The following is a 15,936-nucleotide window of genomic DNA, read 5'->3' as shown; positions in this document are numbered from 1 at the left end:
GAGTCTCTTGTATTCTTCCATGGTTATAAGATGTTCTAGGACTTTGAGCCCTGCCCATTTTGGGGTTTGTGTATAACACAAAAAGAGTAGAATTGTAGGAAAGATAGAAAGGTTATATGGTGAGAAAAATATAAAGCGCGAAGGGAACATAGAGAGATGCTTAAATAGTACTTTACATTCCTGTACTGATTCAATTTCTCTAGTGGAATGTGAAGTCAATATTTTTAGCAATAATAGAATGAAAACATTACAGAATGCTGTGTGTTCTCTTTGCACTTAGCAGGAACTATAAGAAAAGTGGGGGCAGAAGGATACATCTTAGTGATTCCACAAAGCTGGTGCATATTCTCAATAGAGGAGCAAAAAAATCAAATACATCTAATTGCTTGTAAAAGTTAGGCCCATTGACTACAGTTTAATTACAGTCTACTGCCAAATTCTACATTAGCATAAAAAGTACAACCCTAAAGAATAAAATAAAATGACATTTTGGCTGAGCAAAAGTTCCAGAGTCCTACAGGGTCATGATTTAAGGCTTCACACCCTGTAAGGATCATTAATAGCAAAGACACAATGAAATAGATTTTGAAAAAAGATGGTCTCCCAGGGCTCTCTATTTAGATGTGAAGTTTTTGAGGAGGAAGAGGGCAATTGATGCAATAAGCATCACATTTAGCCCAGCACAGCCACTCAAACAGAGTAAACAAAAACAACAGCAAAAACCAAAACCAAAAACTATCTAAACTATTATTCAACAATTTAGGAAATTTGCAGAGATAACTGATTTAGAGACTTCTCAATTTATCAAAATATGTCAAGCATCTTAAGAAAAGGAGTTGCTTTAATCACAGTGCCCATTTTTTTTTTTAAGATTTTATTTATTTATTTGTCGGAGAGAGAAAGAGAGAGAGAGAGCATGGACAAGCAGGCATAGAGGCAGGCAGAGTGGCAGAGAAAGAAGCAGGCTCCCTGTCGAGCAAGGAGCCGGATGCGGGACTTGATCCCAAGATCCTGGGATCATGACCCAAGCTGAAGGCAGCAGCTTAACAGACCCAGGTGTCCTCACAGGGTCCAATGTCCCCACAGTGTCCAATAGCCACAGTGGCGATTATTGGACATTGCACAACCAACCTATTTGGTAAGGACCTAAAGAGTGTGCAAAGTCCTGCTGAGCAGATCTCACTCTCCAATGGAAAAGAGAGGCAGGGTCCTAACGGACTCCGCAACACCAAACTGACAAGCAGAATACAAAGTTCATGCCCTTACTTTCTTCCCTTTCCATTGAAACTGATTCATGATTGCCACCGCCCAACTCTACCTTTGACTTTTCTTGAAGGATGGACGAAGTACTTAAGAAGGATGAGGTAACTTGTTTCTTCCCCAAGACTGCCAACACATGCTCACTGCAGCATTTTGTGGTATGTGTGTCTTTAGTCACCTCAGGATTTGCACCTGAAGAGCAACTTATTTCCTATGTGCTTGTGGAAAGGCCCTGAGGATTTTATTATTATTATTATTATTATTATTATTATTACCAGTTGAGTTCCATATAAACTATTGACATAAGTATGCTCCACTTAATACTATTTCTTTCCCTTTATGGAATACCCCAATTTAGTAGTATAAACCCATAACTGAATAAAGGAAATGAATCTCCATATTGGAATTTTGATCTCAAAAATAATTTAATTCAATAAACTGTTCAAAGGTAAGAATTTATTTGATTGATTAATAATAGTCTTTAGCCAGTGGTAACCAAAGGATATCTGTAATAATCTCCTACAGAACAAAACAAATGTTGACAATATCAACAATTTAATTATCTAATGATGACCAGTGCTGCCACATAAGGTAAGTGTAGGTGTGGTCACTTTTTCTAGTAGTTATCACAGTTGTGATATTATCCCTTCTGGTGGAGGACTAGAGTCAGCAGTCATGAACGAGGCCCTCATTTATCTGCTCAGTGCTGATACTAGTTTTAGGTAAGAGAAACTAGGAATTACTAGTGTACACCAGGTAATTAAAATCCATTCAGGCTAACTTATATATGCAAAAAAAAGTAACATTGTCTTTTTTTAAGTTACAACTATTTGTATATTTTTCTCAAGCTTAGATTCTTTTTAAAGGGAGCAGAAGGAGCTAAGATGGATGGGATGTGATTTGATATTTTATTCTATTTTTTTTTTTAAAGATTTTGTTTCTTTTAGAGAGAGAGAGCGAGAGCAAATGGGCAGGGAGGGGCTCAGGGAGAGAAACAGGGAGAGAGAATCTCAAGCAGACTCTCTGCTGAGCATGGAGCCCAACTTGGGGCTTGATCCCAGGACCCAGAGATCATGACCTGAGCTAAAAATCAAGAGTCAGATATTCAATTGATTGAGTAACTCAACTGCTCCTTGATGGGCTTTAAAAACATCAATTAATGATTATCTTTTCTATTTTAAAATTGTCTTTTTGGTGTTATCTCTACCAAGATGGTATCTGGACATACCATGGGGCAACAAAAAAAAGGAAAAAAATTCCTCAAATTGGGGAGCAGGCTTCTCTAGGATGTCTCCTGTCCCACTTGGCTGCTGTTCATCTTTCTATTATCCATTCTTGATATTGTGGTGATGAAAGTCATGCTTACATCTCGTTTTTTTCCTCTGCACAGTCAGGGCCTAGAGGTCCCTTTGCTTCTACAGATTCCACTACTCTGATGTGGCCATACCCTAGACTTTTCTACCACTGCTGCTCTGCTGAATCTCAGCCATATGTTCCTTTGAGCCCTTCCTTAAGAAATACTCTCCCTAACTAATCAGTGACTTCCTGTTCTCAAGTAAGGACACAGTGGCTTTGATACACTTCACTCTTTATGCCCAAAATGCATACAGGTAAGGGTGAGAGTATGGTAGAGTGTAGTCTGTGGACATTTGGCCGTCTCCACTCAGCTCTGTGTGTCCCTCTTGGTATGAGACATTCAGCAAAATGGCCTCCTCCTTAGCTCCAAAATATTGTGGGGCTCCTTTATTTTCAGCATTGTTCACATATACATATATCCTCTGAGGTTCTTCTATCACTACCCAATCTTCATCTTGAGGTTTATCTTCAGGTGAACTAGATTGGGGGTGGAACAGAAAACTAGAGACACAGCATCTGATCTTGTGCTCTTTTCTCCTTCTTTCTCATCCTATCCACTCTATAGACTCAGATGTGTCCTCTCTATAATATCCCAAGATTCTTTCTATATAGTAAAATAAAAATCCAGGTCTCCAATTTTTTTTAATGTAAGAAATATTGGAATATATAAATTCTTTTGTCTTTCTTCTAAGCCTAGATTACAAAACTACTGTTTTATTGGGATACCAAATCTCCCATTCACCATACACTTGACATCTTTGTTCCAGGTTTCATGACTCTTCCCTGGATCATGGAAATGCTTTAATGCCTGGGTAGTTAAGTAAGCTATAATTTAAAAGAAATACAAAATATATGATCTTATCTTTTAAGAATATTACACTCATTTTCTAGCTCAAAAATAATGTAAAATGAAATATAAAGATTCTGGCATATTTCACAAACCAAAGGAGAACCTTCATCTTAGCCTAGAATTGCCTGGTGCCAGGGTTCAAAACACCATGAGAAACCTCATCTATATTTTCTACCTTACTCTCCATGTCTTTTTATGGCTTTTAAATTTTCATCTGTTTTACCAGTTGTTGTTTTTTTTAATTTTCTGGACCAGCGTTCTCTATATCATTGTCTAAAAAATGGAAAACACTATTAAGCTTTCCAGTTTTTATATTTCTTTTTCAAGAATCCAGTTTTAATGGGTCTTGGAACACCATTGCCTATTTCTCTTTCCAATTAACCAGAAAACTTTAATTTCTCTAATTTGGATCATCACCCTATCTTTCACTTATCTTTTGGTCAAGGGAACAAAATGGTATAGCATAAGTATAGAATCATTCTCCATATGCATCATGGGAGTAAGATTTCTTTTCCATGCCTATCTATAGATAGATAGATAGATAGATAGATATAGAGATATTCTTCCTAGTATTTCTATTGATTTATTATTTATATTTACTTATGAAATAAGCATAACACTTTCTTGTTCAGCTCTAGAGTATACATGGTGAGTTATTGTATGAGTAAAACTTCTTTTTTTTTAATTTGAGGGATTAAACCCTTTTATACTCACCCTCCTTCTGAGCTTTCCCAGGTAATATCTCAAGATATTTTAACAAATTACCTGTAATTAAAAAAAAAAAAAAGAAAATCTCTTGGTATTATTAATCTATTCCAGGGTAAAGGTCATAGTTTTCAGGATTTACTTTTTATTCCTGCTTCCCAGGACTTTGAAATTTTTCAAAATCAGTGACCTATCTAGGATATTTTTCCCAATGCATGCTGTTTTAACTAATAAATCTACCTTGCATTTTGCGATCTTATATATTAAGCTATATCTTCAATAATAATATTTATTATGAAAATGAATTTCTGCTTTAGCTTGCTGACATGATGAATGATATTGGGCTCCTAATATCAAGCCATCTTTGCATTCCAGTTATAAGCCTTGTATGCGCTATGTTTGTTTTTAAAATACTGATAGATTCTAATTTGTAATCAGAATCTAATTTCATTTTGGATTATTCACTAATATTCAAAAATGACCTTGAGGGCTTTTGGTATTGCTTTTATAAATACTATCTAACTTTGACAGATGTTGATATCAATGTTCTGCTGATTTCAAAAAGATATTGCAAGCATTATAGTCTTAGTTCTTTGCAATAACTTAGAGTTTAGATTTAAAAAAAACTTAAATAGGATTAGCAATACTGATTGGTTTAAGTGTTAAAATAATTTGGACTTAATTCCTAGTGAAGGCTGTTCATGGCAGTTCTGGGGTCTCAGCATTTTCCCAGTTGTGGTCCAAAATCCATCTGAAGTGGAGGCAGCAAATTTCAAAGTTCTTGCTGGTGTGAATAGAAACTGGTGGTGGTTGGAGCAGGTGATGTTGGGGAAGCTGCACTGACAATCCAGCTCATCCAGAACCACTTTGTAGATGAATATTATCCCACCAGGGAGGATTTTTAGTGAACACAGGTGGTTATAGATGGTGAAACCTGTTTGTTGGATATACTGTATACAACTGGTCAAGAAGAGTACAGTGCCATGAGAGACCAATACAAGAGGACAGGTAAAGACTTCCTCTGTGTATTTTCCATCAATAATAACAAATCATTTGCAGTAATTAATCTCTACAGGGAACATATTAAGCAAGTAAAAGACTCAGAGGGTATACCTATGGTGTTAGGAGGAAACAAGTGTGATTTGTCAACAAGGATAGTTGAAAGAAAACAAGCTCATGAACTGGCCAAGAGTTATAGTATTCCACTCACTGAAAACTCAACCAAGACCAGAAGGTTGTTGAAGATGCCTTTTTGTACACTGGTGAGAGAAATATGTAAGTATCAAATGAAGAAACTCAATAGAAATAAAGATGGGACTCAAGGTTGTACGGGGTTACTATGCATGGTGATACAACAAATGCTTTTAAAGTTATGGCTGCAAAAAAGACCCACTGTCTAGCTGCACCAAGACCCTGGTCTTGAATTCCCTGGAGGAGAAGCATTCCTGTTGCAATCTTCAGTCTCACAAAGAAGCTCCTGCTACTTCTCCAACTTCCAGTATATCAGTACAATATTCTCTATTTGAGAAGTTCCCTGAATAACTACCTCCTCATTTGGGAGGAATGAACACTATTTTCCACCCTGGGTTCTCCCTCAATACATACAAATAAACTTCTGCCATCCCAAGTTTTTCATCTGAAAAGTAATTCATGCTCTGAAACAGAGAACACAACATGAAGTTCTGTAGGAAAAAAATGTCTTGAGCTCTAAAGTAGCAACTGCTGTTGCCTTTTTTTCTTGTTTAATGTTGAACATGGAACGATGTTGGGTTTTGAAGAAATGTCACAAATTACTGTTTTGCTAAGAATATAGTTAAGTTGCCATTTGGTTTATTTATAGTGTTATTGGCTATGTTCTATAAATTGGCATCTGCTTTGCATTCATAAATAATAATAATCATAATAATCTGGACTTAAATCTTTACCTTCTTTACCTTCATTTTGGGGACATTTCCTTTGTCCACTTTCCCAATTTCTTCTACAGTGACATTTGTTTCTTTATTTAGGTTTTGATAGTTTCTTACTTTTTAACAATCAATTTTTTGCTAGAAAATTACATATTTCATTTAGGTTGTCATATTCACTTCTATAGAATTGAATAAATATTCTCATTTAAAAATATCTTCTATGTTTTTCACTTTTGAATTTGGTAAAAATCATAATAAAGAAAACTTGAATAATATTACTTATTTATTTAAGGGAAGAGATATTAAGGACATTATAAGCAAATGCATTTCACGAGTTGATGAAAGCATAATCTGTCATAGGATAAACAATTTGGTCCAATGAAGTAACATGGATTTATTATCGAAGTTCAGTTTTTTTTTACTTACTTGTTGCTGAGTCTCATGTAATTTAACTTCTCTGAATCCCACATTTTAAAAATCCTTAGGAAAGAATGCCTGCCTTAAAATATCTTGTCAGGATCATTGAAATAATCAATATAATTAGAGCAATAATAGTAGAGTTATACTCTCACAGAGTTAATGCTCAGTAAGTTTTATTTTCACTTAAGATAGAGTTTGGCACCAGATAGAGTTTATTTTAGAAATCTAAGGATGAGTCAATGTTTTGTGTGTAAATAAAATTAAATAACAAAAATTAAGTAATCACCAAATGGATAACATCAATACCAATACCTCATCTTAACAACAAAAAAATTGTATAAATGATACAGAGAACAATACTGAATTTATTTTCCACAATATGTTTCTAAAAGACTAGTGATATAAAAATAAGTCACATATTTTAAATCATTAAATTCTAATTAGATAAGATATTAATTGGGTTAAATATTAATTATATCAACTAAGCGAAATAAGTTAGATTAAATTAATTAATTAAAACAAAACCTTAACTGATTAAATACATTTTTTTCTTCCACAATAATCTGTGTAAAGTGCAACATCCTCTTCTCGGAAGCTGGATCCTGAGTTAAATCAGAACCTCAGATTCCTAGCTCCATGCAAGGAGACTCTTTCTAACTGTTATTTCCAATAGAAGGAAAAACCAAAAGTTCTACTGATCTACATATCTATTTTTGTGTCAGTCTCATACTCTTTTCGTTACTGTAGCTTTGTGGTGTATTTTGATATCTGGGATTGTGATACCTTCATCTTTGTTCTTTTTTTCTTAAGGTTGTTATAGTAATCAAAACAGTATGATACTGGAATAAAAATAAACATATAGGAAGGATAGACAGCCTAGAAATAAACGCATACCTATATGGTCAATTAAGTTACAACAAAGTAGGCAAGAATATAATGAGGGGAAAAGAGAATCTTTTCAGTAAATGATGTTGGAAAAACTGGACAGCTATATACAAAAGAATGAAAGCTGGAGCACTTTCTTACACCATACACAAAAATAAATTCAAAATGGATGAAAGACTTAAATGTGAAATCATAAAACTCCTAAAAGAAAATATAGGTAGTAATCTCTTGGACATAGCCCTCAGCAAGATATTTATGGAAGTTTCTTCATAATAGAAAGAAAATGGGAAGCAAAAATTAACTATTGGGAGGCTCAGTCATGACCCCAGAGTCCTGGGATCAAGCCTGCAAGATGCTCCCTGCTTAGTGGGGGGCCTGCTTCTCCCTGTCCCTCTGCCTCTCCCTCTGTTCATACTCTCTCTCCCCAACTCTCTCCATCTGTCAATATGTAAACAAGGGAAAATAAATAAATAAATAATTTTTCGAAGAAATGAAATCATCAACAAAACAAAAAGGCAAACTAGTGAATGAGAGAAGTTATTCGCAAAAGATATATCCAATAAAGGGTTAAATCCAAAATATTTAAAGAACTAATACAACTCAACATCAAAAGAAGATGAAGAAGAAGAACAACAAGAACAACAACAGCAATAACAACCTGATTAAATATTGGACAGAAGACAGGAATAGATATTTTTCTAAAGAAGGCATAGAGATAGCCAATAGACACACTAAGTATCAGGGAAATGCAAAGCAAAACCACAATGAGATACCACTTACACCAGTCAGAATGGCTATTACCAAAAAAATAAGAAATAACAAGTCTTAATGAGGATGCAGAGAGAAAGGAATCTTCATGCACTGTTGATAGGAATTTAAATTGGTTCAATCATTGTGGAAATAGTACAGAGGTCCTCAAAATTTTTAAAATAGAAAAACTGGGTATTTACCCTAAAGATACAGATGTCGTGAAAAGAAAGGCCATCTGTACCCCAATGTTTATAGCAGCAATGGCCACGGTCACCAACTGTGGAAAGAACCAAGATGCCCTTCAACAGACAAATGGATAAGGAAGATGTGGTCCATATACACTATGGAGTATTATGCCTCCATCAGAAAGGATGAATACCCAACTTTTGTAGCAACATGGATGGGACTGGAAGAGATTATGCTGAGTGAAATAAGTCAAGCAGAGAGAGTCAATTATCATATGGTTTCACTTATTTGTGGAGCATAACAAATAGTATGGAGGACAAGGGGAGTTAGAGAGGAAAAGGAAGTTGGGGGAAATTGGAAGGGGAGGTGAACCATGAGAGACTACGGACTCTGAAAAACAATCTGAGGGTTTTGAAGGGGCGGGGGGTGGGAGGTTGGGGGAACCAGCTGGTGGGTATTAGAGAGGGCACGGATTACGTGGAGCACTGCGTGTGGTGCAAAAACTGTTATGCTGAAAATAAATATATATATATATGTATATACATATGTATATGTATATATGTATATATATGTACATATGTATATATATGTATATATATTCATAATATGAATATATAATATATTATATATAATATGTATATATATTCATATATACATATGTATATGTGTATACATATATATATATATATATATATAAATACTATATGATCTAGCAATTCTCTCACTGGATATTTACCAAAAGAAAACAAAAACACTAATTTGAAAAGATAATACACCTCTATGTTTATTGTAACATTATTTACAATAGTCAAATTATGGATGCAACTCACGTCCATTGATAGATGAACGAATAAAGAAGAGGTGAGTTATACATATAATATATACATATTTATATATATTTATATTTATATATATTACTGAACCATAAAAAAGAATGAAATCTTGCCATTTGCAACAACATGGATAGACCTAGAAGGTATTATGTTAGTTAAAATAAGTCAGACTGAGATAGACTAAGGCCATATGATTTCATTAATATGTAGACTCTAAAAAACAAAACAAATGAACCAAAAAGAAAAAAAGACTCTTAAATACTAAGAACAAACTGGTAGTTACCAGAGGGAAGGTGGGTGGAGAGATGGGCAAAAAGATGAAGGGGATTAAGAGGTACAAACTTCCTGATATAAAAGAAACAAGGCATGGAACGAAAAGTATAGCACAGGGAATACAGTCAGTAATATTTTGAATAACCTTGGATGGTGACAAATGGCAACCACACTATGGTAAGCACTGAATAATGTATAAAAATTTCAAATGAATATATTATGCACCTGAAACTAATATAATATCATGTCAATTATACTTCAATAAAAACGTTTGTTCAGAATTGAGAGAGTCCTGTTATTCTGTTCTCTTGATTCTCTCTAGCTGCATGTTATGCCTGCTAAAAAAAAAAAAAATAGGATATCTGGATTTGCAATGCAACCTCCAGTTTTTAAAAATGCCCCAAGTTAATCAATGTATGACAAAAAATCACCCAGCTCAAGCAGTACAATTGTGTAATGCAAGATATAGACTGTAGTAGGTTATGTGGTGGAAACCAAGGACCAACAGCATTGCTTGTGAAACAACAGTTTATCACATTTCATGTATGGGAGTTTTGTATTATACTCAACTAAAAAGCTAGCATCAATAAAATCTGTACTGTGTGTCTTTTCATTTTGCCATGACATATTTCTCACAAATTTCACATATATGCATGTGCATGTACACACATTCATGTGTATTTTTACCAAGTGCACACCCATGTTGCTCTAGTAGCAGGGTCAGGTTGCTTGCCAACTTCATACGGCCACTTGGACCCTAGTATTAATGCCTGATCCTTTGCCAATGTTTTCCTCTCCTCCATGGTAAATTTCCCTAGGTAGGGAGTGGGTGGATAATGTTAACCTTGCCTACCAGCTGGCCTCAATTTTATCAGACAAGTTTCAATGTTTATCTCTTGGATTTCAGAAGCTTTGGTTCCTAAAGAACCTGGATTCATTAAATAATTTTACTCACTTTCCCAGAGAATGTTTTGTGCTATGTATCATACATACCAACATATTTATGTACGAGTAATGGGAAAAGGGGAATCACCAGACATACATAGAAATGCTATTACTGCCTAAGTCAAAATGACTTGTTTGTCATACATTTCCATTGTGATGACCTAGATAAAACAAGTAAAATATATGTTCCAATGTGACCAGATGCCCCAATAGTTATTTAAATAAAATTTCCCATCACTAAGGCATATATACATTCACTTACACACACACACACACTGATTTGTTGTAAATTACACCTTCTTATTGTACTGTAAATTCCATGAGTACAATGATTTGCACATTGTTATATTCCAATATCTAACACAGTTTCTAGTGTATTTTATATATTCAGTAAATGTTTGTTAAATCAATAAATTAAATATGTATATGATACTACACAAAATTATTCATAGACATATTTTAAAGCAACACTCACATAAAATTTTGTTGGAACAGACTTGGCCATATCATTGATACATTATCTATGGTTGCTTTCTCATCAAAACAGCAGATTTGAGCAGTGGCAGCAAAGACAGTATGGCCCACAAAATCTAATAAATCTACTGTTGGGCTCTTTACAGACAATGTGTGCTAACCCTTTTCCCAGAAGCATAATCTTTAAATGTATATGAATACACATAAATTAAATGAATATTGTTATTGAATACTATTTTGTAATATCTGGCAAGTACAATAATACTAGAAGCAAATAAAAATAAACAATGGAAAGATGCAGAGTAAGATCAAATTATGAGAAGATACATTTATTTGAAAAACAAATATTAATTATAAAATTATTACAATTAGAAAATGGTTTCTTGATAGTGAACTAATCAATTAATTAATTTGAAATATATTTTTGAGTGCATATGGCTCACCAGACATTGCATTTGATAGGACATATTTTAAAAGATGCCTATAAAATTTCTTTCTTTTTTTTTTTTTACAAAATTCCAAAATTTGTCTTTTTATCTTCTTTCTATTATCTTCTTTAGCCTAGACTGCTAACAACTGCTCTTCAAGGACCTCTGCTGGTATCCTTTTCTGGAGCATATAATTCTCAACTAATCAGGTCATTTCCCTGATATTTGGTGGTTACCCATTTCTCACGTGCATAAATCCCACCATACTTACTGTGCTTTACAAAGTCCTACACAATGTTGTCTCAGTCCAAGACCCCTTCTTGGTATATAGCCCAATGGTAGGGACATGGATTCAAGTCTTGATTCCATCTCTAACTAAATATATGAATTTGAACAAGTTACTTAATCCCTTTTCTGCCTTCATTTCTTCATCTATAAAATGGGAATAGTAATTTATAGCTATGTGATCAATTGCTAAAAATTAAATAATTTACATATAGAGTATATATAGTATAGAGAAAAGTCCTTGAAAGCTAATTAGTACTCAGTAACTTAGGCTGTGATTACCTGTGCATTTTCAAATCTTCCAAATTCATATGCCACACGCCAGGATTACTTTTGCAATACTGAACAAACTAAGTCCATAAACGTGATAGCTCTTTCCTTACAATCCTCCCTTTGATATCCCCACACCTGTCCTGCTGTGGTCTGGCTATGTCCTAGTCTGACTTCAGGACTTTGTCCAGAATTATGAAGATCTGAGATTTAACTCTGTTAAGTCAGCTGGTTAGCCTGCCCCAGTTTCATGGATGCTGGCAGAAGACATGAGATTCCTAGGTCAGGGACAAAGGTATTTATTACTCGCGGTAATAGCACAAACAGTTCCAGTATTTTCTCTGATTCTCAAAGCTGAATTCTCACAGGATGATGCAAAAAGGGTCTAGCGGCACATGCGGTAGATCATCTTACTGGATAGTAACCTTGAGTTTAGATAAACTGACTTTTATAATGGCCAGAAAGCACGTCTGTCTTTGCTGCCAAGAGAGACGCTATATAGTCCAAGACCAAAAACCAACCCGCCCTTTGCTCTGGAGTGAATCACCGTTATCTCTATCTTCCAAGGCTATTTTCTGTACAAGGTTAGTTAATTGGGAACAAAGGCACTCAATGTCTCTGCTAGCAAGAGGTTTAGAAACACAAGAGTGTGATGGGACAATGATATCTTAATAGTCTCCATAGAATTCTTCTGTTTTTCCTCAAGATAGGGTTATTGACCCATGTAAGCTCCTCGAAGACAGATTCTCAGTATTTTCTCACCACTTATCCCAATTCCTAGTATAACTCCTCGCACATAGTAGGCATTCAAAAATGTTTTTGAGCAAAATCGAGTCTAGTGTAAATGACATTATTTTTATTCCTACTGTTACTACCATAACCAGTTGGAGAATAAAATTTAAAAATATATCTCATTCATATGAGCAACAACTTATAAATACTTCAGCATTGTGCATACTTCATGAAAAATGTGCACTAAGTATATATAGAAATCTACAAAATGACTTCAGTGAAATAAAGAAAGATTCTGGTATATAAAGCTACATGCATAAAGATGGAGCAGCACAGGCTTTGAATTGCAATGAGAAAACATGGGTTTTATTTGCATCTTTGCAACTTAAAAAGCTACATGCTCTCAGAGAAAAAGGGGAAGTCTTCATAAGTTTTTATGCACTTATTCAACGACAACTTACTGATGCCTTAAGTAGGTGCCAGGTCCTTTTTCAATACTGATTATCCGTATTAAGCAATCCCCATTATTAAGAGTGTCTCCTTAGAGCAAGCCTGTAATTGATACAAAAAAAGCATTTTTTTAAAAAATTTCTAAGCTTAGTGACCATATAGGAAAAATGTTTTGTCTTTGTAATAATATACATGTTATTATGTATCTATTATGTATAATATAAGCAATTATATAATATATATAGCTACATATATATTATGTGGATGGTATCTTATATAATTATCATTCTACTCTTAAAAAGAAGGGGCTAGTCAGAATATAAAATTTGATATCTGTTTTCAAAGCTAACCAAAGCAGATAGTTAGAAAACTCAAAAATAGCATAAATTTGAATTATCTCAGCAAAGGCCAGAACTATACACACCATTTTTCCTTCACTGTGGATAATCTCCTGGAAAAAAAAAAAAAAGGAAAAAAGTGACTAATTAACTATTTTACACCACACAACTAAATGATAATGTTCAGTATTGGTGTAATAACCAGACCCCTGGACAAGACAGTCTCATTATCACTCCCAATAAAATAGCACTTCAGTATTCTGCAAGACTGCCATTACTGTCAAGGATCGTTGGGTGGTGTTTACAAATAGTTAACCAGCCTTCCTCACAGCTGTTCAAAATTGAGGGCTCATGAACACTTATGCAAGCAGAGTAAAATCTTATAAGCACAGATGAGCAGGAAGAGCAGTGGTACACCAAATGCATAACAAATAAGAATTTTAATTCATCTCATCATGAAAACAATAAGAGATGAAGAAAGAGAGGACAGAGGCCCTGGATGCCCAGAATTAGAGACTTAACTCAGATCAACAGTGCCTATCAGACTTAATGAAGATTGTTTATAAACACAAATTTGGCATATTTTAGAGCTGAATGTAAGAAATAACTGCTGAAGAGCTATTCTAGTTGTGTGGCTGATGTTCGGGGATATTTTTAATTTAATCATTGCTTTGACAATGGGGAATCCAGGCCACAAGGCATTCAGATACTTGTATAATTAAAGTTTCTCTGGGATACTTCACATGCCATGTTTTAGAAGATGTTTAATACTCTCCTAAGATTTGGTTACTCAATTTATATTTGCTTCTGAAATATGCAGATCAAAAGCCTTAGGTGGTAGTATTTTTCTATTTAATCCATTGTAAAAGGAACCAAGTAGCAATATCTCAGTAAGTCGAACCCCCTCACTTTAAAGGAAACTGAGACAGGGATCCATTAAGGTCTTTCTCAAAGACCCAAACATGGTAAAGTAGCAGCTCAGGTTTCCTGCTCCTTAATCTAGAGTTATTTCTACCATTCATTCTTCCAAAGTGAAGTCATTCTGTAAGTGAGAATCTGGGGTGTGACATTATAGGAAATCAAATTTATCAATAGATATAACAAACAGACTCAATATGCATATGCTGCTTCTGAAAAGCAATGGATTTTGATATTTCATAAGTCCCAGTTTCTCTTCCTACTGTCATTTAATGGCAGTGGCACACACATTTTGAAGATTTAGCTAGATGAGATATGACACTAAAATTTCATCTATATCTTTGTTTTCAGACATGTGATTTAAAATTTAGTTTACTCCCTTCCTAATAAGGAAACTTAGGCTTTTTCAAAATACAAAATTGCATTTTTATATCCTTTTAGGTAAGTGTACATTAGTTAATAACTTCTAATTTGGTAACATAAAATAGTAATTTGGGGAGTTTCAAGCAAATATATATTCATTCAAGTATTAGCTTTATTTTACAGATTTTTTTCAGTCACTGTGCTTATTTTCTCTTATTCCACTGATGGTAAAATGCTAAGAATAAATAAGATATTTTATAATTAATTTTATTTATTTTTCATTAGCTAGAAAAAAAATTCAATGAACCTCTCTCTGATCCTCAAGCAAGCCTTAAGGTACATGTAAACTACATAATCATTTTCTAGTTTGCATTCTTCTTTATAGTACATGCTGGTACAAAGTTAACTCTCACCCCCACGCTTTTCTTAAAGATTTTATTTATTTATTTGACAGGCAGAGATCACAAGTAGGCAGAAAGGCAGGCAGAGAGAGTAACTCTCACCCCTTTAATACACTGACTGCTGTAGTACCATCTTTAATACCCTACAATACCCTACCTATGGTCACTGTTTTAATACCTTAAGAGTCTGAGTTCATGAAAATATTACTTGCCTTCATAATGCCTACAGAACATAATCTAAATTTATAAGAAATCTTTTAAAAACGTTCATGGTTTTGCCTCACGTATTGTAGTTCTTGCTATTCTCCAGCAAAAACCATTCCATTCCACATAGGTAAGTTGCTTTATTAACTCATAAAGTTTAGATCACGCATTTCTTCAACAACACTTATTGAAACGACGTTGTTATATATAACGTAACAAGTGCAGTAACAACTAAGTTATGTAAAATAACTTTGCAATCAATTAAACAACTATAAAAATATTAGTTATTAATACAGTATGTTAAGTATGGTATATGCAAGTTATTTAATGGACACTGTGGGAAATGCATCAATATGAAATAATTGCTGCCTGAAATAATTTCAATGCCCAGTGAAAAAATTAACATTCTGAAGTGGAATCATAAATAAATAAATATTTTAAAATATAGTTAAATTAATAACTTAATTTTTATTTATTTTTAAATATGGTTAAATTAATAACTTATTTTTCTAGTGGTATGGCCTTTCTATGCCCTACTCCCATCCCTTATTGCAGAGTTCCCAACTATATAATGCTAATCCTAATCAAAAGAAAACTGAAGTATCTGTATTTTTCCAGACAATGCAGACTTAGAACAAGGATTACTATAGTACTGCATAATGAAAAGGAATCAATTCTCCAGAATGACATAACAATGCTAAAT

The 15,936-nt window shown here is 34.0% G+C and overlaps 1 protein-coding gene across 1 annotated transcript; it reads left to right on the top strand.

Moving 5' to 3' along the window:
- Nucleotides 1–1,337: 1,337 nt before the first annotated feature.
- Nucleotides 1,338–5,571, top strand: LOC101683488 (GTPase NRas-like). Its single transcript, XM_045063434.1, is given in 2 exon segments — nt 1,338–1,364; nt 4,969–5,571. Coding segments are annotated over 2 exon segments (630 nt in total).
- The last annotated feature ends 10,365 nt before the right edge of the window (nt 5,572–15,936 follow it).

Source organism: Mustela putorius, unplaced genomic scaffold (assembly GCF_011764305.1).
Source record: "Mustela putorius furo isolate JIRA1106 unplaced genomic scaffold, ASM1176430v1.1 tig00003853_pilon_pilon_pilon, whole genome shotgun sequence".
NCBI classification, from domain to species: Eukaryota; Metazoa; Chordata; class Mammalia; order Carnivora; family Mustelidae; genus Mustela; species Mustela putorius.
This window is presented reverse-complemented; position numbering and strand designations above follow the sequence as displayed.